This window comes from Phoca vitulina, unplaced genomic scaffold (assembly GCF_004348235.1).
Source record: "Phoca vitulina isolate PV1807 unplaced genomic scaffold, GSC_HSeal_1.0 scaffold7, whole genome shotgun sequence".
In the NCBI taxonomy this organism is placed as follows: domain Eukaryota; kingdom Metazoa; phylum Chordata; class Mammalia; order Carnivora; family Phocidae; genus Phoca; species Phoca vitulina.
The window spans coordinates 30563782-30589699 of NW_022589710.1; the positions used below are offsets into that span (position 1 = coordinate 30563782).

The 25918-nt window shown below is 41.4% G+C and overlaps 1 protein-coding gene across 1 annotated transcript in view; it reads right to left on the reverse strand.

The window, feature by feature from the left end:
- Positions 1 to 25918, reverse strand: part of SLC35F4 (solute carrier family 35 member F4) — a 227628-nt gene that overhangs the window by 13043 nt on the left and 188667 nt on the right. The window contains exons 2-4 of the mRNA XM_032405187.1: positions 14254 to 14439; positions 9702 to 9999; positions 4548 to 4767 (exon numbers count right to left, since the gene is read on the reverse strand). Coding sequence (XP_032261078.1) covers positions 4548 to 4767; positions 9702 to 9999; positions 14254 to 14439 — 704 coding nt within the window. The remainder of the gene's footprint in view (positions 1 to 4547; positions 4768 to 9701; positions 10000 to 14253; positions 14440 to 25918) is intronic.

Consider the following 25918-nt stretch of genomic DNA (forward strand, 5'->3'; position numbering starts at 1 on the left):
AGGAAGCATGAGGGTTCTGGATAGAGGATTCTGCACTGCACACAAATGAGCAGTTAGGGCATAAATGTCAACCAAAGGCAAGATGGAAACAAAAGGTTATCTCGACTCTTCTCTAAATGTGTCATATTGGCACAAATCAGTAACAGCTCAGCTCCAGTGTCCTGATTTAGGGCACTCTGGAGTTCAATTTGAATTCAGAGAAGTGCAGGTTAAGCAGTGAAAGATTCCATTTAACTGACATACTGTAGTCAGTCCGTGGTGGATCTTGGAAAGTATCCAAAGGAGCCACAGTTTGGAAAGTTAACTGCATAGGGACCCAGCTAGAAAAATATGTGGGTGTCAAGTCAAAGAGACACAAATTCATTTCCTAAATCTGCTAAGGAAGTTTGGGGTCTGCTGAACCATTCACCACCCACCAATTTTCTTCCTCCATTCAAGGAAATTTAAAAATGAAAGAAAATTTTCAATTAACAATATAAAAGATGAGGGGGGACAAGATCTGAAAGAAGAGTTTCAACTTCCTAGCCTGACATTTACTTTTCAGACTGGAGTGCAATCGATACCCGTGACGGAGAAGAAACCCCCAGCCAGTGGTTCATTTTCTTTGAGGAGAACCTTTTTTTTTTATTAAGGTGATTTCTCTGCTTTTCATGAATTTAAGAACTCTAACTAAACAAGACAGGATCTTGAAGATGGGGAAACACCCTTTTTCAAAGCTGCAAGAGCTGGATTCTCACCAACATTTGTGCAATTAAAAGAAAAATCTTTTTAAAAAGTTTACTAATTTCCATGGGATGATCATATATCAGCTGTAAGCAACTCCTCATGAAAGAGTTTTTAACACAGCAATGTTTACCAGCAAATTGGCTGAAATGATTTTGTGCTAGAAAACTAAATGTACAACAAATTACCTTTCCATCTGTAATGCAATCAATATTCTAAGGAAACAAAATATTAACAAGTTATTCATAAAACAGAATCATTTCTCCGTGAGCATTGCTACTTCTGGCCAACTGGTGCTCCGGAACAACCCATATTTACCGATTTTATAACTTAAAGCATCCTTCATTCTGTCTAGGGTGTCATTTGGATGTGAAAAATTGAAGTAGGAAATGTGATCATCCTAAATGTGAGCAATCTTCGGGTCAAACAAATGAAAATTACAATCCAAAAACAATCTATCTGTAAACTACTGAAACCTTAGAGTGAGTCAAAAATACAAACTGTAATCTGATGACCGAAAGCAGCACTTAAACTATTAAGAAAAAAGAGAGAGTAGTCCAAGTGGGGAGGCCTGCACGGGCTGTGCTTTGATCCTGTCTGGATGTAGGCAATGAAAACCGCATTTACATTGTCAGTGTTCTGTTTGCTCTCCTTTAATTTCTCAAATGACCCAATTATACATGTTCTCAATATGTCTCAGGAAAAAACAGAATTGCTGAGACTGTCAAAAGGCAAAACGCTGAAGCTGTTTTGGTTCTTTTCATATCCCATGGCCTGATTACAGGCGTCGTTAAAATTACACCTTGACGTTCTTCTGGGTTGTGGCATTAAACACTTCCTCATGTTTCCCAGTGAGGAGCAAAGCATTTCCTGGTATATAAAAAGAAAACTATCTGACTTCTACCATGCTTGACGTTCATGTTTACCATTTTGCCATCTATAAAGTCTTAATTTATGTATGTCCTTATTAACAAGTATATACAACTCATTGGCTATGTAATGGTTTTTTTTTCTACTGGGTCTTACTACTTACGGGTGCTGTAGTAGTTTCCTGAGGCTGCTGTCACCAATTACCACAAACTTGGTGACTGAAAACAACAGAAATTTATTCTCTCACAGTTCTGGAGGCCAGAAGTTCAAATCCAGCAGAGCCATGCTCCTAATGGCAGCTCTGGGAGAGAATACATTCCTTGACTCTTCCAGGTTCTGGGGGTCGCCCCTGCTTTCCTGGGCTTGTGGCCACGTCACTCCAACCTCTGTCTCTGTGGTCACATTGCCTTCTCCTCTTCTGTGTGTCTCTCCTGTGTGTGTCTCTTATAAGGATATATGTTATTGGAATTAGGGCCACCTAAACAATCCAGGATGATCTCCTCTTTGCATGATCCTTATGTTAACTATGTCTGCAAAGACCACTTTTCCACATAAGGTCAGATTCACAGGGTCTGGGAATGAGGATGTGGACACCTTATTGGAGACCACCATTCAACCCACTATAGATGCCAATTTTCGAATGGTGATGGTCTGTAGCCTGTAGGCAGATTTCCTAAATGTGTGATTTAAATAGAAGTTACACAGCTGAGTTTGTGTGTGTGTGTGTGTGTGTGTGTGTGTGTGTTTTAAATCTCAAATAAACACTGAACCTCTCTTGATAGGATACCTTGCATCAGTAAGTTCCCTGGTTAAATGCATTCATTCACTCCAATACAACTGATTGTCTCACTGGTAAATCTAATAGTGAAGATATTGATTCCCTTTTGGTATTCAGATGCCATTGAAAGGGCAGAAAAGCCCCTAAATCTCCTCTTTTCCCCTTTCTTCTGAGAAGGCCCTCCAAATCCTCATGGGTAATCCATGGTGCTGGCAGATAGAAAAGAGAAAGAACTCGTAACCATGAATTTATTGACTATATCCTCAAATATCTACTGAGCCCTGTTTTGTCCCCTGCCTTATTCTAGGTGCCAGAGACAGAGGCAGAGCTGGCTTCATGGGCCTATGACCTTTGCAGATGCATAGGGTCCCATGATTAGAAGGGCCTTGCCCTTGGTTTCATGCTCTGCTGTTGCTGCATTGAAATTATGGACAGATTTTTTTGAGTGGTCCCTGTGTTATTTAAGAAACAAAACAGATCAACATAGGGGAAGGGAAGGAAAAATAAAATAAGATAAAAACAGAGAGGCAGGCAAACCATAAGAGACTCTTAACTATAGGGAACAAACGAAGGGTTGCTGAAGGGGAGAGGGGCGGGGGGAGGGGCTAGATGGGGGATGGGCATTAAGGAGGGCACTTGTGCTGAGCACTGGGTGTTATATGTAATGATGAACCACTGAATTCTACTCCTGAAACCAAAACTACACCATATGTTAACTAACTTGAATTTATTTATTTTTTAATTTAAATTCAATTAGCCAACATATAATAAACCATTAGTGTCTGACTAACTTGAATTTAGATAAAAACTTGGGGGGGGAAATAAAGCTGCTTTAAAAATTAAAAAAAAGGAGTGGTACCTGTGTTTTCATTTTGTACTGGGCCCCACAGATTATGTAGCTAATCCTGAATGGAGCAGTGAGCAATATAGGGAGGGTCCCTGCTCTCAAGGATTTGTCAGGGTACTTGAGGGTAAACAGCTAGCACCAGTGTTTCACATATAAAAACATAATGGTAAGTCCTTTGGATGGCAAATCTAAGTTAGCTGGTGGAGAGTGTGGTACACATCTGGGTATATTCTAATGTATCATGGACTGGTTCAGAGTTTCTCAACTTGTCTGCTATCATAGCTTTCTACTTCTTGTTCATGTCAAGCTTCAGTTCTGAATTTTTGAGCAGCATCTCCCAAGATACAATTGGAATTTGCTATTAAAAAAGTTTTAAGGGTTAATGGCTATCATCAACTCTCTCTCGTATTAATTTCAGCATTTAGGGGGCCAGGGACCCTGAAGTCATTGCAACAAGAACAATATTTGGACAGAAAAATATGCTTCAAATCCAGTCTTGGACATCTCTTTCAGAGAACAATAAGTGTGTGATGTTTATCTTCTGGGAAAAGGCTTTTCATTTGTACCTCTTTCTAAAGAATTACGTTCTCAATATTTTCATCATGGTGGCATGCCAGATTACATGAATGAGATCTGGCTCCTTAAATCTGCATGGCTTTCAATCAACCTAACCTAGAGCAAGCATACAAAAGAATTTTTTTTCAAATCCATATTACTTCTGAAAGGAATAAACTCAGAACTGAAGTGGCTGGTGGGAGTTTAATACAGTTCAATGAAGGATTTGTACCCGAAAGTACAAATTGCTGCTTTTCGTTCCATTTCTAGATTAGTCACGCTAGATACATAGCCACTTTTAACAGCATTGTGCCATTACCAGTGACTTTATTTACTGTTTGGTAACCTTATCTACTTACACCAACGTTAATTAAATCCATCTCGGGGCTGGAGGGGAGGGAAAGCATGAGGGAGTCGTCCCAACATATGTTGATTGAAAAAAAAAAATCATAATCTTTACTGTGGCTAATTTTCTCAGACCCTTCTTTCCTGAGGACAGAAAGAGTTGATCACACCACTAATTCTTAAAAAACTTATTTTTCCCTGTCTGTTTTCGGGCCTCCTGTTGAAATCAGCTGACTGCCCAAGGGAGTCTCTTTATCCTTTCATGATATGGTAATTGCCTGGGTGTCCTAATGCATCTTCAAATTCCAATTTGTACCGAGAACCAATGGGGAAAGTTTGACAGAAATTCCATGAAACAGAGGAGCTCTCCCGATGCCCAGGATTTACGATTACGGGTGTCCTCACACATTGAATCAAGTGTGCCATTACCCTCACTCCCATGAACCTGTCTTTCAGCACGATCCACGACAGCAAGAAGACAAAGGCTTTGTTACAACAGAACAGAGCAGAGACATCCGTGGCTGTCAGCTTCTTTAAAGCCAGTAAATACAGGTAATTAGTCAAAGTCCATAGAATAGAAAAGGGAGCAGTTCTTTTAAGAAAGAGCTTCAATGTCAGACCATCTTCACCAAAAATCCGACTGCATTCCCTAGGAAAGAAAAAGAGATTACTTGTCAGGTACTAATTGTGACACATTTTGGGTTGTCTAACTCTTGACAGCCATTTTCTGGCAAGAACACAAACACTCAACACCCATTGTTCATCTGTGGAAATTACTGAACCCAGGGCTCCCACCTACGGGCCACAATGGGGGCAAAGGGTTCCATGGACAAGAGGCCACATCTCCCCAGGCGCAGAGCTAGGCCCTTTCCTACCTAGATATTCTCTCGAGATGGCTGGGGCAGCCAGTCTGCTGCTGCTGAACATTCTCAGAGAAGCCTGGAGAAATACAGAAATGAGTATTTTCTAGGATTACCAGCTATTGGATGAGAGAGAAGATTCTTTCCCAAGGGGCGAATACAACAGGACCAAGAGGGCTGCGACTGTGTGAACAGGTAGAGATGACTTGCAGCCATGGAAAGCCACATGATGTGGGATGTTATTTTTCCTAAGGGTCAAGGCCTCTTTCTAATGTATCTGCCCAGTTGACTAATTTGTTTTTCCTCTAGCATTTTTAAGACAGAAAAAAATGATGAAAGCTTCTGTGATGACCCCAAACTGGTAAACTAACTAAATAAAAAATCAAACTCAGGTTGTATTTATATACACATATTTGGCTGTTTGGGATGAATTATCTGAATTTATTGTGTAAAAATAATCACTTCAGTTAAATGTTTGCTTTGTTTGATTTCTGACTAAATTGATTATTTAACCCAAGGGGCCATTTTAATCAAAATGTTCAAACTAGCGATACAGACAGGCAGTAATGGCGTGATGGAGTAACAGTGTTTGTCTGACTACGGACTGAAAAGAGGCTCGCCATTGGGATAACTCAGCTTTATTTTTTCCACTCAGTTGTTCATGAACATCCAAGCATTTACTGGGCAACTATCATGTGCCAGGCAGTGTATTCTCAAGAGTCGTATAAATATCTTGTTCAAAGCAACAAGTTACTGATGTTTGCATGGTTATAATGAAATCTACATGGTTTCTCTGGCACTGATTTCTCTTCTAGCTTTTCCTGAAAAGAAACAATTGTGCCTCAAAGTATTGCAAACCAAAGTCATCTCGAACCAGTGTTTGCCCCACACGTATGAAGCAACTTACCCCACGGGAGGGCCACATGGAGGGAGGGAGTGACAGAGTGGTGAGGCTCTAAGCACAGGAGTATGGCCTTCAATGTCAAGTCTCACGGTAAACACTGCTTCCAGGCAGCTGAGAATGCGGGAATTGTAGGCCAGCAAATCCCGGGAGGTTAAAAATGCGTATTGCACACACAGAAACCAGTGTAATAGTTTTAGTTTTTATGTGGGGGACAACTAAAACGGAAGGATTTTTGTAAAATAAAAATGCGATCTCCCAAAGGGAAATTCTAACTTGAAAGAGACAAAGCTTCAAGAAAGGGGCGAAATAACCTAAAAACAAAGTCTTTTGTAAACAGAAATCGCACCTACTCACACACCCAGGGAAATGGAGGGCATCTCTCGAGCCCTGCGGCCAGGGAGATACACGGAATCAGAGCCACAGTTGGCTCAGGACATCCTACCTGTCTGTCCTCACAAAGGGATCTGCTCTGTGAGAAAGTCTCCAGGGAGAGCTGGAGCTGAGAGCTGTGGGCTCATCCTGACATCTACAAGTACTGCATGACTTTTGAAATACACATTGATGAAGAACCACAACAAACGCATTTCTGAGGAAAGGATTTCTTTTCAAATCGCTGGCCCTGTCCGCGGATGGTTCTTCCTTCCCAGAGCCCACCATCATGCTGGGTTGCAAGCTCTCAAGCAAAGACTTTGAATGCAGGAGAGTACACATTCTGACCCTGCAGGGAGGCACAGTGACAGGGAGAGCCCCCTCCCCCAGGGGGGCAGAGACTGTTCTGTTCACCTGGCCCCGCCTGGCCCCCTGGTGTTGGCTTCCTTATCAGTCCCCTCTTCTTCCCTTCTCTTCCTGCCAACCTTCTCCCGGTTTGTCACTGCTATAGCAGGACTTAAAAATGGTCTCCATTGAAACGCCAGGTCACCGGTGTGGCACCTGATGCTGTTTAAGCATTAAGCGCTCAGAAATGTGACAATTCAGAAAAAGAGAGGATTACTTTAGATAAGCAAGTAACAGTGGGGCTCTCCTTGGGATGATGAGATCAGAATTTCTAGGCAAGAGGCACTGACAGGTGGCAAAGCTTGCGCCAAAGCTTAGAAGCTGGGGGACACTAATAAATTAATTATGCTCAACATTGGGGTGCCTGGGTGGCTCCGTCATTTAAGCATTTGATTCTTGATTTCGGCTCAGGTCATGATCTCAGGGTTGTGGGATTGAGCCCCATATCAGGCTCCGCACTCAGCTGGGAGTCTGCTTGAGCTTCTCTCCCTCTCCCCGTCTCTCCCTCTGTCCCTCCCCCCACTCACAGGCTCTCTCTAAAATAAATACATAAATCTTTAATTATGCTCAACACTGTTACAGCACCTACTAGTTACTGAACCCCTTCTATATGTCAGATGACATCTTAAGCACATTTCATAGGTGCTGACAGAGATGAGTAGATCTTTGGCTCTAGTTTCATGCTTTCTAGAGATTTTTTTCCTTAAGAAAACACCCTTGTCAAAACTATGGTTTATAAATATTTTCTTATTAAATTTCAAATTCATATGATGCAATTAAATGCTCTTGATTGTAATATCAGAAACGATTTCCAAATGAATAACCCCTACGATCTAAATTTGATACATTATTGAAAATTCTTTTGATGTTAGCGATAAGAAAAAAACTGAAAATGCTTTCACACCATTCAAGGGAAAAGAAGAAACTAGTCAGAGGGTCTGAAGCTATGGGACACATTCTGTTTCCAGTCTTCTACCCTAATTCTATTTTCCCCTCATTCTGCCATGAGAGCTGCGCGAAGTGCCTTCTTGGCAGATGGTGTTATGAGTCTACAAGGAAAACAAGATCCAGGATCTCAGAATTTTCTGGCAATGTTTACCTCTCCTATGGGGGGGGCACTCTGGAGAATAGTCCTGTCAAAGACAATGTTTTCTCCTTGACAATAACAGCCCTTTGATTCGGTTTCAGAAATCGTCAACTTCACCATACTTGCACTAACATGTGGAGGTGTCTTGTCAAATCCCAGGTTTTGCTAAATTCGGCATTAGTCCGACATGAGAGAGGTGGTGGAGATGAAGTTGATTCCCAAAACAACATTTCTGTCAGCAGCAGCCTCTTGTAAATGTGTTATCTCAAATAAAACCAAGTCGGCTTGCTTTGAGGTGTCCTGAGGTGCTACATCCCGTACTAAACTCTTGTTTTTGTCAGCATGTGTGTCTAAACCATAGGGGCATTGGAGTAGAACATACATGCTATGGATAAACTATTTTCAAACAGGGAGAATTTTAGTCTGATAATCATGTCCCCTGCAATCGCTTATGAAATATTGTTATTAAAAAAGACCTTATGCCCCAACATCATACCTATTTTGATGGGAATCAAATACAAAGTATCCTTAGCAATCACAAATAGGTGTCAGTCTTATTTCTTTCCTCCAAACCAGAAGACATTTATTATTTTTATAGGTTTTGTTTAATTTTAATTAAATAATCATGGACACCATGGAAAAATCAGCTCACAGTGTGACTTTAATATTCTCGGGCACTTCCAAGCTGGTGACAGAAAAGGGAAGTTGAAGATACACACTTTGCAGTTTAAGTTTTTAAGAATAGTCTGATAATGCACTTCTTCTCGTGAAGGACAGGGGCAAGAAAGAAAGGTGATTTTGGCTTCTGAAAGATGAGTTTGTTGTCATTCTGCCCAGGAACAATAAACTGGTGTAGAGAACTGTCCCTCTCCCACTGCCATCCACTGCGGTCTTGACTACTGTTTTGTCTCCATGATTAGAGTGACTGTCCTGGAAGTTATTCCTTCCCTCTGGGCCTTTCCTCTTCAAGAACCTGTCTGTTAGCAAAGATACTTTGACCCAAATGCTGCTTTTTGCCTTCATTGAATGCTATGCAGGACTGGTCCTGCCAGCTTCCTGAATGCTCCAAGATGGAGCTGCAGAGGCCAAGTTTAGCACAGAGCAATTACTAGAACCATGGCACTACCAAGTTCATAGCTGGTGAACCAACAGTGAAGGCCCCATGTGCTCCCAGCCAGCAAAGAATGGCATCTTCTAAACCTCAGGGCTGGGCTGCCTGGGTGGCTCATTCCGTGGAGCATCGACTCTTGGTTTTGGCTCAGGTCATGGTCTCGGGTCATAGATTGAGCCCTGCATCAGCTTCCCACTCAGTAGGGAGTCTGCTTGGAATTCTCTCTCCCTCTGTCCCTGCCCCCCGCCATCAAATAAATAAATAATCTTTAAACCATCAGGGCCAAACTTCCTTTTTTATGAAACCAGATCATTTTATCTGCTTAGGCACCACAGTGTCCAGAATATTAAGCAAATGTTTTTGTAACAATTAATCTTACTAATACACATTTTGTTTTGTTTTTTTTTTCCTAGGCTTGAGACATTGCGGTGTTCTTTTAAAACATGACTTTCTGAGATAATTCTGCATTTAAGTCTGGATCCTGTTATTTAGACCTGTGTGACCTTGGACAAGTTATTCAACCTTTCTAAATTTGTTTCTGCTTGTGTTAAAATGGGAATAACACCACCTTAAAAGGTACACGTTACCACCAATGATGATTAATTAAGATAAGATCTACAAAAGCACCAACACAGTGCCTGGCATGTGGCAGACATTCAATAATTTTTTGCTGTGTGGGGGTGCTGATTCTGTTTCCTAGTTCTCATGTATTCATTACCAACCTTAGATCCTGGCTCTCCACACTCCCCAAGTCAGCTCAGTTCATATACCACAGAGATGAAATTATGCAGATTTTCATGAAATTATTTTAAAACATTGTGTATTGGCCATTTAACATGAAACCTACCTGAATTTTTTCATCGGAGATTGCTTTTCTTGAGCAGTGGCCAGATGACCGGAATAATAGACTGGGAAAAACATAATGTTCCAGTTTGTTGAAAACCAAGTCATGAAAAATGGACAGTAGAAGTTCTTGTAAGTAATTTTTACAATCTGTGTGGTTCCAACCCAAGATGATGACACTGACAAGATGATCAAGAGTCCCCAGACGGCCTTCAGGACCATGGACGTGCAGGACCGGCAGCGAGCCTTGCTTCTGTTTTCTTGACTGCTGTTCTCAGGAAGTGTCTGTGTTCCATCCTCCCCTGAAAACAGGAGAGAAACACAAATGTGTGGAATTCAGGTTATAGGACAGCAACCAAAGAGGAAGACAGTAGAATCACCAGTGTTTTGCTTTTTTACAAACCTCATTTAAAGAGATTCATAACTCTGGCTCACTTTCTCTCCTGAATCTTTGCTCTGTAAGGTACAGTATGGATCTTGACCCCCATCCATTGTCAAGGCCATGACAATGCTCATGAACTTGGTGGATGCTATGCTGTCCTTTCATGTACCCTAATCATTTCCTCATAAAAGCATTACATATTTCAGCCCCAAAGACTTTGGCCTTGGCCCCATGACCTGCTTGGTCTAATCAAACATGAACAGAGAGATGTGAGGTAGGTCGCCTCCCAGAAGAAGCTTAAAGAGGCATCACGAGGTCCCACTAAACTCTCCTGCTCTTCTTTTCTGTTACTAGAATGGAATATGCCAAATAGGAGCTGCCCTTTCCGTCTCTGTGGGAGAATGAGCAGAGCCCAGCCAAAGCGGCCCCGTATCTGCTGACATGAAAAGTAAGTGAGAAATAAGTATTTGTTGTTCTACTCCACTAAGGTATTTGTTTTTTTTTTCCCTGAAACTGCAGCAAAGCTGACTATTAAATTGAAAAGCAATGTGTCCCAAGAACAGAGCAAATCCTGACTACACAAAGTCATTTCCCACATAGGAACAAATTACAGTTTAATGTATTTCTGGGAGCACAATGAGTTCTGCTTTGTGTTTTTACATTTACTAGGAAAATTTAGTAGCATTTTTTTACATTAAAATAATCAAAACTCTCTGAAAGTGACAATCATAAAGACCTTCTCTCTTGATAGAGAAAACAAGTGCAACACAATAAATTTATGCACCTGTCAGGAGGTTAAAAGAAAGCTGAGGTCACCCTGAGTCCCCAAGCTGAGATCCCAGGTGTTAGAATCCTGAGGGAAGGGAGGCAGAGTTGTCTGCAAGTTCTCTCCTGCCTCCAGGCACCTCCTTTGAGCACAGGGTTTATCCTAGGTGTTAAGAGAGTGGTGTAGTCTGCAGATTGTAAGTGGTAGTGGATGGGTTTCTCACTTTATCTCTCCAGAACCTGCTGTCTTTCTCTCGCTGAATGTTGGTCCTATTGCTTAATGAGCCAGGCATGACTGCCCCCCTGGGGTAAAAACTTTCACCCAGCCAAGGCTTTCTGATATCATTATTTGGGGAGGGGGGGTAGCAAGACTTGAAGGTGAATTCTGAATTGGGGACTATAAACCAAGTAATGACAAACACAGTAATTACTGTATGACTTCCAAGTCTTCTAAACAGTACTGGATTCTTAGGACCAAGGCCTCTAGAAGATGAAAACTGGTCTTCTTTTTTTCCTGTATTCAACAAAATCTTATAGAGATTACCAGGAGCTAGTTAGCTCTTTGGGTCCTAAGGGTTCAAAGATGAAAGACCTGAGCTCATGGCCCAGTGTTAAGCCAGAAAACATCCAAAATAGTGTGATAGGGCCAACTATGGCAGATACAAGGCCACGTGGAGGCAGAAGAGAAGCACTGGTTAAGGGACAGGGTGGGAAATGATCAGGAGAAACTTCCATGATGTAGTAACATTGACATGAGTCTGGAAGTGTGAGCCAGCTAACTCCCTTTATTGTGTATAGACAATTCCTGCTCTTGATAACAGTTCTGCAAATCCTCTCTGTGACCACGTGGCTTATGCAGAGAGTAGAGGGGAAAAATATAAAATGAGTGAGAGGGTAGATTAAGAGGCTCTTGTCTTGGGAGGCTGGGAAGGAAACGGTAACCTACCGGGTGAAGTAGGTATTATGACTCCCATTTTACAGATGAAAAAACTGAGATTTGTGTTAAAAGTTGTCCAAGGTTGAACCCAAGTTGGTATGACTCTAGCGTCCAAATCTTTTATTCTGGATATTCGTTCTATCTAGGTTTCAGGCTTGAGCTCTTCATTTAAGCATTGGAAGTTTCAGAAACGGTCTGGAGAAAAATTTCTGTTTCCTGACAGGAATGGTAGTCTGGCATGAGGCTTAAGAGGAGTGATGCCTAAGAGAAAGGTGTACTCTTCAGATTACATTATTCTCAGGGACCATCTCATAAAGGAGGAATGATTCTATAAAGGTTCTCAGTATCCCGTTAAGGTGGTATCTGCCTTCACTGTCACCTTCTTTGAAGACTGCTCGGTGCCACCCTCATACCATGGATGGTACTCTTGATGACACCAGTAGTCACCTAGATCCCTCCAGAGCATCGACCCATTCTTCTTCTGCTAGCTAGATTTAATTGCTGCCAATTCTTTACTTTTACCATCTATCGATACCATAGAAAGACTGGGTCTCCAGAGCTCTTTTATTTTTCTGGTCATTTTAAATTCTCTATAGTCCTGCTTAGATGTATAGTTTTGTATATATCATTACAACTGATATACCAGGAATTCCATCCATTACCATGAAACTTGATTAGATTTATTAATGAGGCCACTGGAATTTGGAAACATGAGTGCAACCATTGTGTGGCCCTGAGCTCATGTTTGATTCCAGTCTTAGCTTTTTTATCTGTCAAACAGTGATAACACTTGTCTCATGGGATTCGTTTTGAAGTTAAGTATATAACATTCATGAGCCATGGTGAGCTGCTCTTCAGATTATTCCCCTTTTCTCTTTTTTCTTTGGTGCCCTGGAATATCCCCCAAGTGCCTTCTGAATCATCACAGAAAGTAAATTATGTCCCATGTGATCTTTAATGGTATAGCCTTTAAAATTTGTAGTCTGCATATGATAGATAGGGCAAGTCTTTATTAATCAGTATATTTAATTAACTGGAACATTCTATTCTGCAGATAACTGGGATAATAGGAATATTACTGCAACTTATTAAAGCCAATTAAAACTTTCTGATGATTTAAGATGTCATTTTCTTCATTTTTAAAAAAGAACCTCAGCCTTGGGGTCAATAGTTGCTGAGATACTATTTTAAAATATTGTCACTTTTTGAAAAATATCTTTTCTTATATTAAAAAAAAAAACCCTCTTCTCAAATTAGGAGAGCCCTAGAAGAGGCTCTTCTATTTCCTGTATACTTTTGTTACCGCCCCCCATCCATACTAAGTGCCCTGAATTCCATTTTCTTCTGTTTATTTTTTTAAGCCAGTTTTCTCAAAGTTCTGTTTTATTTTCAACTAACCATTTATTTTGGATGGAGTCTTTTGTTGGTTTTGCTGTTTTATTATTGTTTTTAAGGATGCAAGAGATTTAATATGTTACTGACCAAGCTGAAGGAATGAGTGGAAGGAGAGACTGAAAATGCAGGTGGCAGAAATGGAGAGGAGGTGGTCATGGACATAGCAAAAGGAGTTGACAATGGAAAGGTAGAAACACACATGTTAAAGGCGGCCCCAAAATATGGTAATTGGCAAACAAAAGAACAGAGACATCGCGGCACAGAGGAAAGCGTCTGTTAGCATACGATCGTTGATTGTTTCGCTCTTTTCAGAAATGGAAGTGCAGTCATGTGACAAGAGGAAGTGAGTATGAACTGGGAACTTGAGCACATTCTCTAGGGAAGGCAGTAAGATGTCCACTGCCAAGAAGGCCGGTATGGCCAGCAGCCTAGTGGACTCAGCTGCATCGGAAAATGATAACTTTGCTGGGAAATCCCTGGATCTAGTTATGAGATTCATCTAGCAATTCCAGTAACCTGAGTAACCCAGGAGTTGGTGAGTGTGGTCAAGTGGATGTGAGGAAAGTCTAGAGGTCTTGACTGACCAGTAAATGCTGATCAGGGAGGCAGTGCAGTGTCCTGAAGAAGGTGTAGATCTAGGAAAACTAAGAGGGTTCCAAGGACCGCCAGTCCCGATGGGCACAAAAGCAGAGTCTGTGATTTTACTGCTGTTTTTATTCTCAGAGAAGGAGTGGGCTATTACTATCCCAGGGTTGAGATCAAAGATGCTGGCATTTGACATCTTCAAGATGAGAGAACTAGTTACCTTATAAACTTAATTGGGTGTCACTGTTTAATCCTGTGTTAAGCCCTTCAAGGACCGTCTTTGGTATTTGCTTTCTCTGCTATACTGCACACCACTAACAGATCCTACTACACATTTCCCTTCTTCCTTCTTCCACTTGACAAACCTTCCCCACTCCCACCCCTGAGAGTCCATGGAACGTCTCTGCATTCTGGGCCAATGGTACCATCTTTCATGGCTGGCTAGAAGGTTACCTAGATGTACTGTTATTTAAGAGGAGGTCACCAGCGTACCTGATCTGTTCTGCCTTTCGACTCTGTGTCCGCAAACTCCAGAGGATCCTCGGCTCTGAAGTTCAAAAATAGGAGCAGAAGAATCTTCAGTGACAGAAAGAGGGGAGAGTTGTCTACTGATACCACTGTGGGAACTGGGGTAGTTGGCCCCTGGTTTACATCGAGTAACTGATGATCTGGAGGTACCTGGGAAAAAAGAGTTCAAAGCAGTTTGAGAACTTCCCAGAGGAAAAACTGGAAACAGATTAAAAAAAAAGATTTTTAAAAATTTATTTATTTAAGCGAGAGACAGAGAGAGAACGAGCAGGGGCGAGGGGTGGGGAGAGGGATAAGCAGACTTCCCGCTGAGCAGGGAGCCCAACCTCAGGACCCCAGGATCATGACCCGAGCTAAAGGCAGATGCTTAACAGACTGAGCCACCCAGGCGCCCCCAAACTGGAAACAGATTTTAAATGCCTTGGCAGTAAAATACATTGTGGCAGCAATCACAGTCCTGATATCAGGGACATTCATTGAGCTCAATTCTGATTTTATAAGAGAGGCTCCTAAAAAGAAAATTCTATATTGGCAAGGTCTGTGTCCCTAAGATAAAGGGTCTTTTTAGATAAATCTGTCAACCAAAAATGAACTTCAGAAAACGGTGTTTGGGTTGATACATCTGTTCTGAATTAGAACTGTTAACACAGTCAAATAGTTTACCTCAAGGGAAGGAAACTGTCCTGTCACGCTTGCTTCTTCCCTTTTCCTCCTAAGATTGACTGTTGAATTCTTGACTGGTGAAAACTGCCAGAGGTGTCTCCTATGAAGCCCACTCTCCACTTTTCCACTGGATCGGTCACAAAAATCCGATTTGGTTGTGTCTCCTCAATCACCTCTGGCCTCTCTCCATTCTTACAGAGGAAAACCCAGCCTTCAGAATCCTCCACAGCCTAAGCCCCTCCTGATCCTGATTAATCTTCTAAGCACCCCTGCCCAGGGTGGGCCGGCTTTACGGGCCTGCAAGCAGTGCAGCCGCACGGGGCTCAGAAGGACCTCACACGCCTCCCCCACAACAGTGCATAGTTGCCATGTGGAAGTGCTTTTATCTTTCCTTTTTTAATTTAAATTCAATTAGCCAACCTATAGTACATCCATGAGTTTTTGATGTAGTGTTCAATGATTCATTAGTTGCGTATAACACCCAGTGCTCATCACATCCCGTGCCCTCCTTAATGTCCATCACCCAGTTACCCCCTCCCCCCAGCCCCCTCCCTTCTGTAACCCTCAGTTTGTTTCCCAGAGTCCAGAGTCTCTCATGGTTTGTCTCCCTCTCTGATTTCTTCCCATTCAGTTTTCTCTCCCTTCCCCTATGATCATCTGTGCTATTTCTTATATTCCACATATGAGTGAAACCATATGATAATTGTCTTTCTCTGCTTGACTTATTTCACTTAGCATAATACCCTCCAATTCCATCCACGTAAATGGTAGGTATTCATCCTTTCTGATGGCTGAGTAATATTCCATTGTATATATGGACCACATCTTCTTTATCCATTCATCTGTTGAAGGGCATCTCGGCTCCTTCCACAGTTTGGCTATTGTGGACATTGCTGCTATGAACATTGGGGTGCAGGTGCCCCTTTCACTACATCTGTATCTTTGGGGTAAATACTCCGTAGTGCAATTGCTGGGTTGTAGGGTAGCTCTATTTTTAACTTCTTGAGGAACCTCCATACTGTTTTCCAGAGTGGCTGCACCAGCTTGCATTCCCACCAACAGTGTAAGAGGGTTCCCCTTTTTCCACAGCCTCGCCAAGATTTGTTGTTTCCTGTCTATTAATTTTAGCCATTCTAACTGGTGGTATCTCATTGTGGTTTTGATTTGGATTTCCCTGATGACAAGTGATGTAGAGCATTTTTTCATGTGTCTGTTGGCCATTTGTATGTCTTCTTTGGAGAAGTGTCTGTTCATGTCTTCTGCCCATTTCTTGACCAGATTATTTGCTTTTGGGTGTTGAGTTTGATAAGTTCTTTATAGATCTTGGATACCAGCCCTTTATCTGATATGTCATCTGCAAATATCTTCTCCCATTTCATAGGTTGCCTTTTAGTTTTGTTGACTGTTTCCTTTGCCATGCAGAAGCTTTTTATCTTGATGAAGTCCCAATAGTTCATTTTTGCTTTTGTTTCCCTTGCCTTTAGAGACGTGTCTTGCAAGAAGTTGCTGCAGTCGAAGAGGTTGCTGCCTGTGTTCTCCTTTAGGATTTTGATGGATTCCTGTCTCACATTGAGGTCTTTCATTCATTTTGAGTTTATCTTTGTGTATGGTGTAAGTCTGGTCCAGTTTCATTCTTCTGCATGTGGCTGCCCAATTTTCCTAGCACCATTTATTGAAGAGACTGTCTTTTTTCCACTGGATATTCTTTCCTGCTTTGTCGAAGATTAGTTAACCATAATGTTGAAGGTCCATTTCTGGGGTCTCTATTCTGTTCCATTGATCTATGTATCTGTTTTTGTGCCAATACCATGCTGTCTTGATGATTATAGCTTTGTAATACAGCTTGAAGTGAGGCACTGTGATGCCCCCAGCTTTGGTTTTCTTTTTCAACATTCCCCTGCCTATTTGGGGTCTTTTCTGGTTCCATACAAATTTTAGGATTGCTTGTTCCAGCTCTGTGAAAAATGTTGATGGTATTTTGATAGGGATTCCTTTGAATGTGTAGATTTCTTTTATCTTTCAACTTATTTTCTGTAAGTGATTTCCAATGGGATAATGGAGCACACACAGGGGGTTTGGGCTCAGAGCCTCAGCTCAGGCATGGTCTTGCCTCCTGTTGCCTCCCCACCTCTTGGGGTGGGTTTTCAGCCACACTCCCATGTCTTTGCTTAGCAATCCTACAGCGACCTGAGTACTGGTGTGGGGAGTGTTGGGATCTCAGGGTGAGACCACCAGCGTGTGTGGGGGCCTGCACTCACCCAACAAGTATCCCTGTGTCCAAGGAACAGATGTTAAGTAGCAAATAAAAAATGGAGAAAGAGAAAGAGAGAGAACATAAGAAAGGAAAAAGCCATTTTCTGCTTTTTGGAAAAGGGGCTCTACATTTTCACTTTGCCCTGGGACCTCTAATTAAACAGCTAGCCTTGCTCCAAGCTGAACAGTCCATTCCAACTAGGCTGGTTCTGGCTGTGTTCTGACACCTTCCTCTCAGTACTGACAAGCTTTAAGCCTTTAACTGGGTTGTTCCTCTACCTGGAACACTCTGAATCTACCCAAATCTTTAAATACTACGATCAAATCCTGATTGGTTCATGCAGTCTTTGCTGTTAAATCACATGCATCTATACTTTCTTTGAACTTTTACTGTCTGAGCTCATTTGACAGTAGTCTTTTTTTTTTTTTAAAGATTTTATTTATTTATTTGAGAGAGAGAATGAGATAGAGAGAGAGAGCATGAGAGGGGGGAGGGTCAGTGGGCAAAGCAGGCTCCCTGCTCAGCGGGACTCAGCGGGTCCAAGATCACGACCTGAGCCGAAGGCAGTGGCTTAACCAACTGAGCCACCCAGGCGCCCCCATTTGACAGTAGTCTTGCACTAGCTGCCCCAATGCTTAACTTTCTCCCGTGTGAATGCTTTCACCCTCTCCATCTGCAGATGCTGCCTGATGCTGGAGACTGCATTCTCTCTCTCTTTCTCTCAGTAAACTTTTAATTTTGAAATAATTTTACATTTACAGAAAAATTGAAAAGACAGTTCAGAAAGTTCCCATATGCTCTTTACTCAGTTTCCTTTAATGGTAACATCTTGCATCACTCTCCCCGATATGCATTTGTCAAAATTAAGAGATTAACATTGGCGATTACTATTAACCACGCTCCAAACCTCGTTTGGATTTCCCTAGCTTTGTTACTAATGGCCTTTTCCTGTTCCAGGACCTCACCCAGGACACCACATAGTATTCAGTCATTGTGTCTCCTTGGCTGCCTATGTTTGTTCACAGGGTACATTTATTTTTCCTTGAAAGTTATGAGTTTCTCTATTTCCATGGCTCCAAGGGGAAGAACAGAGGCTATCCTCCTCTCTGGTCATGGAGGCTATGTCTTGGTGTGATGCTTCTGAGATGGTAGAAACCATCAAATGAAGAGCAAAATCTTGAAACAGCAATGGCATCTTGGCTTTAGTTTGGCTTTGAATAATCATGTCACATACTGTGTGAGTCATCACTTGAAGCAATCAAATCAGAACCTTGAGAAGCAGGGCTATCCAGAAAAAGAAAGCTTGAGTTCCTGGACCATGGTCTCCAACAAGAACCTAGCAGAACAGCAGAGTAACTTGGCTGTGAGTGTTAGTTCTGCAGTCCGGGCCTCCTCATCTATGACAAAGTATATCTTGTTTTCTGTTCTTCCCTTTTCTTTTTTTCTCAGTATTGGGAAAAACAGGTAGAGATATATAAAAATGGAGTTAGCTGTACCATCTATTATTAAGTGTCTTAAGTTGGTCTAATTAAGATGTATTATTTAATCTTGGATTCAAAAGAATAAAAAATGTACCGCTACTCAAATAAGCAACAGAAGAATTACACATTGATTATTATGCTTAAATTAATGCTATGTTAATACTGTTATTATAAAAGTGTCAAAAATACATAAGGTTCTTATTTTATATATCCAAGATATTTCCTATGCCTTTCACAACTATGTTTCTAATGGAATATTTCAAATTCAATGAGAAAAGTCTGTCTAAAATTCAGTGAACTCTCATTTATTTATGCTCTTCAAGAGGGGCTGATGTTCAGATACTCCAAGAGTCATTTTTAATTTATCTTTCAAGTATTTTTCATAATTTATTTTACATGAATTGTGCCTTCTCGTGTTTTCTTATGTGAATATCATGTTTCATTTTGTGATCATTCAGCAATGATCATTATAGGTGGATAAGAGGTGGAATTATAGGTGGAAAGGAGGAAATTCCAAAATAGGTTGGGAAGTTAGTTGAGCAAGGATTGAGATAAAACATCGGCCATAGTTACAAAGCTGGTAAATCATGTGCAGCTGGGAGTGTTGGGTTTGTAAGCCAAACTAGTGATTTCTCTTGCTTCCTCATTTTCACTGAAGTGTTGTTACATTCTGGCTTCTGTACCTCCTGGTCTGTATGCAATAAGGCTCAACACCCTTTCCTGCTGCCAGTTGCCTCACACCGGTTGATTTATGGAAGAGATCCGAGGGCAGCTGAGCCACTGGAGACACTGGAGACATTTAAATCATTGTCCTAAAAAGGCAAACTTTAAACTTCAGAGCCAAGCCCAGAGGCAATGTTCAGGGCTTGGGCCATGAAACAGTCATCTCCAGTCCTGGAAAACAAAAACACTGCCCCATGCTACATGGTTGTGTACCCTTCAATTACTATAAAGCCACCTCTGACAAAAATAATATTCAGAACGTCACCTGGGATGCAGTCAAGGATCATAAATAAATGTCTATTTTCAATTTTCTATGCCACAGTGAGTACCTGGGCATTGCAAATTCAGTTAGTGAACAGTGTTCAGACTTTAATAGGTATTGAGAGTAAAGTGTATTAGAAGTGATAGGTTGGAAGTCTCTCATTAGTCACACCAGATGGTCCCCCCGCACCCCCCGTAAAGATACCTGCTCACCTGAGCCATAGCAGTAGGGCCATCTTGTGCCATTTTTCATATTTGTCCAGGCACAAGAATATAATTTCTTCATTTGCACTGGTTAGGCTCTGCAGTTCCCCAAATTGATGTAACTCAACAAGTAGTTATTAAACACCTATTCTAGGACAGGTATTGTGTCTGGAACAGGAGTTAGACAAATGAAGAATACACGGTCCGTGCCTGCACGGAGCTCTCAACATAGTATTGGAGTCAGACTTGTAACCAATTAAGCATAATTTAACATGAATTGGAGGGCAAGAAGAAAGGGAGTGATTCATTCTGCCAGGAGCAGGGAAGTCTCTATGAGTGGCTACATCAAAGTTGGCTTTGGAGGATGAGCAGGACTTTGCCAGGCAGAGTTCTACACTGAGGAATAAGCAATAGAGTCTGAGGCAACCATAGAAGCAAATGCTCAGAGGGGTAAAGAGTGTGTTATGAGACAATGATAAGATGAGCAACTCTAAGATGCTGAATTCTGAGTACAAACAAGCCTTGAAAATCCTTTGAGGAGTGTTGCTCAGATTAAATGGTCCACGGAACATGCTCAATACATGCAGACTATTATAACAAAAAATAAACAGGTAAACAAAAAAATAAACAGGTATTAGCAGTACTTTATCAGTTAGAATATCTGACTTCATATAATAGAAATCCAAACTTGACCTGGTTTGAGCAAAAATGTAGAGTTTTTAGGAGCTTAGCAACCAAGGGACAGGACAGCCAAGAATGTCCCTAAACCTCAGGAACACCTGGGCCTGGGGCTTGGTGTAGGCGAACAGTCCCCCATCTCTCACTGCAGGTACTGCCGCATGTCTTCTCCCTTGGCTGCCATCTGCTTTTCTCTGCAGAACATTGGGTTGTTTGAAGCTCCCAGGTTTCCAGTCTTACAACTAGAAATCCAGTTTCCCAGAGTCAAAAATCTTGAGGAAGGATCTTGTTGTGTCTTATACTGACACCTGGTCCAATTTCTGTGGCCAGAGAACACCGTGACAAAACCGGGAAAGGGCGGGTGGGGGTGGGCAGACAGGGCCTTGGGCATCCCCTTAGCAACGTCAAAGCAAAAAGTAAAAAAGTAAAGCAACTGCCTACCCAGAGTGTAAGGTGTAGGGTTCTCAGAAAACAACTTGAAAAGCCAAGCAATAAAGAGTAATTAGGAAAAGCTCTTTGGAAAGTAGGTGAGAAGCAAAGTGTCAGGTAAGGCTCTGTGTGAGCAAGTGCAAGATGACTTGGAAGATAATAGACCAGACTCTAAGATATCATTCTAAGAAGAGCCCTGCCATTGACTCTTCTCTCTCATGAACACAAAAGGTCAATGACACATTTGGTTCTACTAAGCATTATCCTGAACAGTGAGCTGGAGATCTTATCCTCACTCGCCCCGAGCTATGGTGCATACTTACCTGAAACACCACAGGTAGCCCTGGTGCCCAAACCTAAAGGCAGAGGTAATGAAAATACAGAAGGCAATTACACAGTCTGGGGGCTGGGGGGTGGGGGGCTGGGAAGGAAAGTGGGGTTGGAGAGGTAGGAGCTGTGTGACCAGAGGGAGCACAGTATCCTGGAAAGACTTCCGTGAAAAGCAAGATACCAACTGGCTATGTCCTCTCGGGGAAATCACTGGACCTCTCTGTCTGTATTCTTTATACTCTGAAATTTAATGATTGAACAAAATGGTTTCCTAAATCCCTACAGCTTTCTCTCCATTGATTTAAGGATTTTTAAATTTTTTTATTTAAATTCAATTTAATTAACATATACTGTATTATTAGTTTCAGAGGCAGAATTCAGTGAGTCATCAGTTGCTTACGATACCCAGTGCTCATTACTTCAAGTGCCCCCCTTAATGCCCATCACCCAATTACCACACCCACCTCCCTCCAGCAACCCTCAATTTGTTTCCTATAGTTGAGAGTCTCTTATGGTTTGCCTCCCTCTCTATTTTCATCTTATTTTATTTTTCCTTCCCCCCCATGTTCATCTGTTTTGTTTCCTAAATTCCACATATGAGTGAAATCATATTGTATTTGTCTTCCTCTGACTTGTTTTGCTTAGCATAATACCCTCGTGGCAAATGGCAAGATGTCATTCTTTTTGATGGCTGAGTAATATTTCATTGTGTGTATACATATATACATACCACATCTTTTTCAAACAAGCAAATCATGTTTAACCATAAAACAAACTTTGTCTATTTTCAACTAATTTTTTATAGTCATTTATATTAGTCAAGGTTCCAGAAGCAAGAGAGAGCAAACTCAAATTAGGATACTTTATTGAAAAGGTGGTCAAGGTACAGGGCTATTGGGCCATATGGTTCCCTAAGCCTCCCACTGCAGCATCACTTGTGAGCTTGTTAGAATGCAAATTCTCAGCAGCCACCTGAGACCTATTAAATTAGAAACCGCAGTGGGGGTAACCTATGGTTTAAGGAGCCCTCCAGGTGATTCCAATGCAAGTGAAAAATTTGAGAACCACTACGTGTGACACCACAGGAGGGAGGGTAATATCCAGGTGTAGCAACCGTTCTTACTACACTTAGGCCTGAAGGGACAAGGAGAGGGAGTGATTAGAAAAATCTGCAAGGAGGGGCTTGCCTGATATGAGTTATGACTTTTCATTAAGGTAGGCACTCAGCTAGGGCTTCCTGAAAATACTCCTTTCCTTTGATATCTCCTAAGGACTCCCCATTGATCAGTAAGCCAAAGTCAGAGGGCGAGAGAGCCTGTTTTCTGCAGTCCTTATAGTTCAACCACCACAAAGAAGGGCAAGTAGAGAGAGATTATGGGGCAGGTAGAAAGAGAATTTGGAAGGGCAGAGGCATCTGATCTACCATGTTTTTACAATAATAATATTATAATCACAAAATCAGGGGCTAGGCCACATGATCTTCTAGCTTTAAGCTTCTTTGATTGAGGATTCTTCTTTGATGACTCTTCCAACCAATCTCTTGAAAATCATACTTTAAGCATAAAACTAACTTTGACTATTTTCAAATAATGTTTTATAAGTGTGTTTCTTTTAAATATCTGTGATCTTTTCTGTGAACATGTTATAATCACTGAAGAAACATCAAAGACAGAAATGTAATCTTGAATTTTGACATGGAGTTGGTTGGAAGCCACGATTATTACTTTGACATTTTGTTTTATAAAAAGAGATAAGGTATTAGCAATTCAACAAAAGATTATGTGAAAAGCTACATTTCAGCTTATTTTTAAATTCATATTTCATCATATTACAATGACAGCAAATATTCCTTGTAATGAGGGAATATTTACTGTCGTATTGGTTGGGTTTTCATTTAAGTCCATATGGAATTTGCAAAAAAGCTACTTATTAGGTAAACACTTAGTCCTAGAATTATTGAAAGGGGTCAGCACGGTGGATGTTTTCACAAGCAATATACCAACTTTCCGTTTCAATCTGTACCACCTTATTCTTTAAAGCCCAAACCCTCCCAGCACAGCAGTGCCTTACTTATCACATACTATTCACTCTCTGTAGCTCTGAACACTTTTTTAAAAAAGATTTTATTTATTTGTGAGAGACAGAGAGAGTTCAAGCAGGGGGAGGGGCAAAGGGAGAGGGTGAAGGAGAAGTAGACTCCCCACTGAGCAGGGAGCCCAATGCAGGGCTCGATCCCAGGACCCTGAGATCATGACCTGAGCGGAAGGCAGACACTTAACCGAATGAGCCACTCAGGCACCCCTGAACACTCTTGATTCATTTCCTAGAGAAATATCTTTTAAAATAAACTGGCTGTTGATTATATTATTATCCACATTTTTTGTATCAAAAAAATTTTTAAGACTTGCTAATTATCTTATTGCAAATGATAATAAAAAGTCCATTAACTAAAAGTTAGATTTTCAAGATGTAAATCTGAAATATTTGGGTACCTACACATGTGTACTAAAATGACCTTTTTAAAAATCTTTTAAAGCCTAATTCATTTTTATTCACCTAAAACCTGTAATTGGAAGAAAAGACTAAAAATTGTTCTATTTCTGTTATACACATCTTGTCCCTAAAACAGTATTAATTTATTCTATCTGGAATGTGATTTATTTATTTATTTTTTAAAGATTTTATCTATTTATTTGACAGAGAGAGAGAGAGACAGCTAGAGAGGGAACACAAGCAGGGGGAGTGGGAGAGGGAGAAGTAGTCTCCCGGCTGAGCAGGGAGCCCGATGCGAGGCTCAATCCCAGGACCCTGGGACCATGAACCGAGCCAAAGGCAGACGCCCAACGACTGAGCCACCCAGGCGCCCCGTGGAATGTGATTTATTTTCTCTACCAATAACTACCTTTAAAACTAAAAAGTATGTTGCTGCTCCCTATTTTTACAATGTAAAAATAAAATGTCTAGCACTTATTTAACACTTACCATGTGCCAAGAGCTTTACATAAATGATCTCCTGACAACACAATACTGTGGGGTGGATTTTACTATTCCCATTTTATAGATGAGGAAAGTGGATCTTCAACAGCCCAAATAAGTATTTTCAAAAGTCAAGGCAGGTCCAGTTCCAAAGCCCATATTCTTTCCAGTATAATTTGTTGCCCTTCCCATTTCAGCCAATCAGCATTGTTGAGCTCTTTCTGTATGAAGGGGAAATAGTTGTGTGGTACAGAAAATAAGGACAATTACTGTTCAGAGAGTGGCGAGATTAATTTCAGCCTGGACAATTACAGAATACTTAGCAGAGGATGATGGATTCCAGCAGATGCTAGCACAGGGCAGGGTTTGGATAGGAAGAGAGCCTAGAACAGCTTCCAACAAAGGAAAGTGGGGATTTTGCCCTTTTAGTTGCTGGGAGCAAAAGAGGTATTTTGAAGAGGGATGATGAGTTGGAAGCAGAGTCTCTTGAAGGCAAAATTGGCAGGAGAAGGCAGGATGCACAGAACAGATAGAACCTGGAAGGAAGACATCTATTTGGAAGCAAAACATGCTCCTTAAAGAGAGACGGGACTTCCCCTGTAGAAACGTGTATGGCAGTGGGATCCTTTTTTCCCTGCTAAGATCCAAGCATTCACATGGTAAAAGTCAAAAGAACACCAATAATAACAGTATCTTGTGCTTATAAACTGGTCATACTTCTTCTTCCTGGTCATGATCTAACCCTTTTGTGATGCAACCAGAGCACCCTTTACCCCAGGGCCTATGTATGCCAGAGGGACTTCATTCTTACTTGGGCAACCCATATATTTGTCAAGTGCATGTTCTGGATTTATACTCTAAAGAAGAGGTTGGCGGGGCCCCTGAGTAGCTCAGTCGGTTAAGCATCAAACTCTTGATTTCAACTCAGGTCATGATCTCAGGGTCATGAGATCCAGCTCAGTGTCAGGCTCTGCGCTGGGCATAGAGACTGCTTAAGATTCTCTCTCTCTCTGCTCCACACACCCCCCCCCCCCCCGGGCCCCCACCTCTCTTACATTTCTTCTGGCTTCCTTCTCCCAAACAAAATATCATCCTTAAGAGCTGCTTGTTTAGATCATTTCTGGACCTACATCTCCATCCAGTATCAAGCATTTATTGCCTCAGTGCTGCTCAAAGATGTCACCCCTCCCTCAACTATGGCTCCAACCACGCCCATGTTTTATTAAGCCTACAGTTATCCTACTTCCAGCTACCTCTTATCTTGCCCATCCTCAGTCTCTGACTACGCAGCCTGTGATTCCTTACACCTTCATCATCTGGAGAGTTAGATTGTAGGTTAACCTTGATGATTTTTGCTGAACACTCATAGATCTGGAATGGATTTTTAAGTATTCCCAAGGTACCTAAGAGAGAATTTTAAATCTATTTGGTTGATCCTAGATATGAATCAGCAGAAAACTATAAAATTACCTTTAACATTTTTTTTCTTTGGTGATAGCCTCAGTCTTAAATAATTTCCCAGATGATAGAAAGTGTCTTTCATTGCAAAAGAACAAATAACAATTTTTAAAAAAATCTCTAAGCCCCATTAACAATTCCCTGAATGTTTTTTAATGTGAATACCTTGGGC